At 44.1% G+C, this 4,098-nt stretch overlaps 1 protein-coding gene across 2 annotated transcripts in view; it reads left to right on the forward strand.

The window, feature by feature from the left end:
* Coq5 (coenzyme Q5, methyltransferase) overlaps nucleotides 1–4,098 on the forward strand; it is a 31,123-nt gene that overhangs the window by 502 nt on the left and 26,523 nt on the right. The window contains exon 2 of one of the 2 annotated variants that reach the window (XM_050131557.1): nucleotides 3,671–3,820. The exons of the other annotated variant lie outside the window; for it this stretch is intronic. Within the exon in view, the coding sequence (XP_049987514.1) occupies nucleotides 3,671–3,820 (150 nt within the window). The remainder of the gene's footprint in view (nucleotides 1–3,670; nucleotides 3,821–4,098) is intronic. 2 annotated transcript variants of the gene reach the window in all.

Genomic DNA, 4,098 nt, shown 5'->3' on the forward strand with positions numbered 1-4,098 from the left:
TTTGGATTTTTTTTTTTTTTTTTTTTTTTTTTTTCCGTTTTTCCAGGCAGGGTTTCTCTGTAGCTTTGGAGCCTGTCCTGGAACTACCGTTTGTAGACTAGGCTGGCCTCGAACTCACAGAGATAAACTGGGAATGCAGGCGTTTGAGACGCTACACCACGCCACACGCCCCCTTGTGTCCCTCAGTGTCAAGCTTGACGTGTGGAGATCACCTGCCTCTTGAGTGCTGGGATTAAAGACATGTGCCACCAAACCCGACTTGCCCACTCTTAAGCACAGCATGATCCTTAACTGTCATCAGTTTCGAGGTTATATGCCAGGCGCCTTGTAGACATCCCCCCCACCCCCATTTCTCACTTCAGTTTCCCACTAGTGGCTAATGTTAATCCCTTTCTTAGGAAACAGTTAAACAAGAACTTGCAGAATTTAAGATGGTAGTCGGGCGGGGAATGGAGCTCAGTTGGTAGAGTGCTTGCCTCTCCCTCGCGCGGCTCAGTTCTATCGACAGAGCCCCGTAAATTGCGTGTGGTGGTGTGAACTTGTGACCCCAGGATCCCAGGGAGGTGGATACAGGAGGGTTAGAAGTTCAAGGTAATTACCCACTGTACCTCGAATTTGAAGCTAGCCTCAGATAGTGAGAGCCTGTCTCTACAGAGACAAATTTAAGATTACTAAAGTGGGAGAACTACTATTTTAACACCATTTGGTTTTCTGGCTACAGAGTCCCCATTCTTAGTTTCTTACTAAAGAAAGACACCATTCCCTCCCCTTAAAAAAATACACACATAAGTTGGGCTGTGGTGGTGCAAGCCTTTAACCCCAGGCAGAGCCGGGGGGATCTCTGTGAGTTCAAGGCCAGGCTTCAGAACTTCAGAGATAAACCCTGTCTCGAAAAATCAAAACACACACCATACACACACACACACACACACACACACACACACACACACACACGAGCTAGAGGCAAGTGGATCTCTGTGAGTTCTAGGATATCTAGAGCTACATAGTGAGAGACCCTATTGCAAAAAGAAAAAGAAAGAAAGAAAATTGAATGTAGTGCCCATACTTATAATTCCAACATTCAGGAGGCTGTGGTAGTATCACAAGTTCAAGGCATCATGGGCTACATATCAAGACCCTTCTTCAAAAATAAATAAATCAGAAAATGGGCTAGAGATAGATAAATCAATCAATCAAGGGTCTAGAGAGATGGCTTAGCAGTAAAATCATTTGAGGACCCAGTTAATTCCCAGCGTTCACATGATGGCTCACAACTGTCCATAACAACATAGCCTGTGGGTTGCTATGACCCCTTTGGGGGTGGAACAGCCCTTTCAAAAGTGTCACCTAAGGCCGTCAGAAAACACAGATATTTACCTTATGATTCTTAGCAGTATCGAAATTACGGTTATGAAATAGCAATGAGATCATTTTTATGTTTGGGGTTACCACAGCAAGAGGAGTTAGTTATATTAAGAGGTTAAAGTGGTAGGAAGATTGAGAACAACTGGTCTATATCCAGTCCCAAGGGATCTTAGATACCCTCTTCTGGCCTCCATGGACACCAGGCATTCATGTGGCACCTAGACATATATGTGCAGGCAGATACTCATACACATAAAATAAAAATTAATGTATGGGTTCAATTCCCCAATGGGGAGCAAAAAAAAAACAATGTATTTTAAGGGTCGGATGTCCTAGTGCACGCCTTTAATCCTAGCATTCGGGAGGCAGGCGGATCTCTGAGTTTGAGGCCATTCTGGTCTACAAAGTGAATTTCAGGACAGCCAGGGATATTACATAGAGAAACCCTGTCTTGATAAAAATCATTATACACACACACACATCATTCATAAATATATATATAAAAGCCCACAAATGGGATTTAGCTCATATTTTAAAGATTAGCTTAAAACGTTTAAATCCTAAGAAAAATTCCAAACACTGAGAATAAAATTGTTTTAGTTTAATTAAAAATGCACCAGGAGCAATTTGAACACTTTGCCCCCTTGTCATGGTGTTTACAATAGAGATTAAGCATGGGTCCTATAACTTGGCAAATTGCCATTAACCCCTTTTTAAACTTTCTGTTGGGGCATGAAGAGGTGACTTGTGTTCTCACCATTATGAAATACCTCTAAGAACCCCTTTAATGGAAATTCTAAAACAAATCTATTACATCTGTATTGATTTTGTGTGTGTGTGTGTGTGTGTGTGTGTGTGTGTGTGTCTGTGGGCTCCGGGGACAAATTTCAGGAGTCAGTTCTCTCCTTTGCCACATGGGTCTTATGGGTCAAACTCACATCTTCAGGCTTGGAGGCAGGTGCTCCACCTGCTGAGCCCTCTCCCTGACCCTGTGGCAGGTGCTCCACCTGCTGAGCCCTCTCCCTGACCCTGTGGCAGGTGCTCCACCCGCTGAGCCCTCTCCCTGACCCTGTGGCAGGTGCTCCACCCGCTGAGCCCTCTCCCTGACCCTGTGGCAGGTGCTCTACCCGTTGAACCATCTCCCTTACCCTCTAATTTTTTTTATTTTTTTTTTTTGTTTTTGTTTTTTGAGACAGGGTTTCTCTGTGGTTTTGGAGCCTGTCCTGGAACTAGCTCTTGTAGACCAGGCTGGTCTCAAACTCACAGAGATCCGCCTGCCTCTGCCTCCCGAGTGCTGGGATTAAAGGCTTGCACCACCACCGCCTAGCCTGACCCTCTAATTTTTATTTTCTACCACTTCTGAGTCATCTTGAACCCGGTTGCCACAATCCTTATGCCTCGCCCAGGTTAGAAAGTTTACCCTTACAAAGTTCCTCTGCTGTGGATCTAGAGGCTCTTGGGCCACATCAGTGTCTGTGTCTCCACAGTCACCTCTTCTGCTTGTGACTGCACTGACACGCATTCTCATTCTGCTCCACCATTTCTGTGATGAACTCTTTGTTGTTTGTTGCTATTGTTGTTTGCTTGCTTTGTTTTTTTTTTGTTTTTGTTTTTGTTTTTTTTTTTTTTTTGGCACTGCTGGAGATTAAATTCAGGGCTTTAGTCACGCTTGCTAATCTTTACCCTTATTCCCCTGGTCACTCATCTTTGTTGCTCAATTTCCTCTTTCATTTATTTAAATATACCAAATGGGTTTGTCACCAAGAGACAAGGACACAGTAGAAGTATTGTAGTCTGACATGAATGAGTGTATGCTGATTAACTGATCCATGATGACACACAGCAGCCTGCAGTCTATAAAGTAGATGACATAACTGGTTCCTGATTATGACATATACCTCTTATTTTCATAATGAGTCATGGAATAAAAACTGCCCGAAGCTTGTATTTCATGCTCACACTCACAGTTAATCCAGCACTGAGTTTGAATGGGGATGCTGGGCGTTAGGAAATAGGTTGGTTTCTCTAGTGAACCTTTAAGCATTTGATGCAGGGTGGTGTTGGGGTCTGCGGAAATCACTTGCTGATGGGCTTCTTACCTAGCATGTGCAAGACCCTGGGTTCAATCCCCAGCACCATGAGAAGGGAAACACAATGTTAAGGTGCATCTTTGGTTTAATGTTAAGCGTTGTGGCTTAGCATCACCTTGCAAAGACAGACTTTCAAGAGGGAAAGCATCCCTTTGTTTCTTCCTTTAGCTTTCCCCCACACAGTCCCGTTGATAACTATGTCTGTCTCACGCCAGTCTATCAGGTGTTTGAGAGTGTGGCCAAGAAGTATGACGTGATGAATGACATGATGAGTCTCGGCATCCATCGTGCTTGGAAGGATTTGCTGATCAGGAAAATGCACCCATTGCCTGGGACCCAACTACTTGATGTGGCTGGAGGCACAGGTAATACCCTGCTTGGTGTCCTTGAGAAGGCTGAGTATCCTGTTAGACCTGTCTGCTGGTGAAGTGGGCTACCGCACCTGCCATTTGGCTAGCGGTGGTGACTGAAGGATCACTATGCTGCTGACTTCTGATAGAGGGCAAGCATGTCGCTCCAGGGCAGCTTCGTGCCTGGTGCTTTTTCTAAGAAAAGATTTTACCAACTAAAAGGTGTTCTGTGACATTTCATTATCTGAATGACTGCTTTATCTCTTTGGATTTTTTTTTTTTTTTTTTTTTTT

Source organism: Alexandromys fortis, unplaced genomic scaffold (assembly GCF_014885135.2).
Source record: "Alexandromys fortis isolate MF-2015 unplaced genomic scaffold, M_Fortis_MF-2015_v1.1 scaffold_382, whole genome shotgun sequence".
Classification (NCBI taxonomy): domain Eukaryota; kingdom Metazoa; phylum Chordata; class Mammalia; order Rodentia; family Cricetidae; genus Alexandromys; species Alexandromys fortis.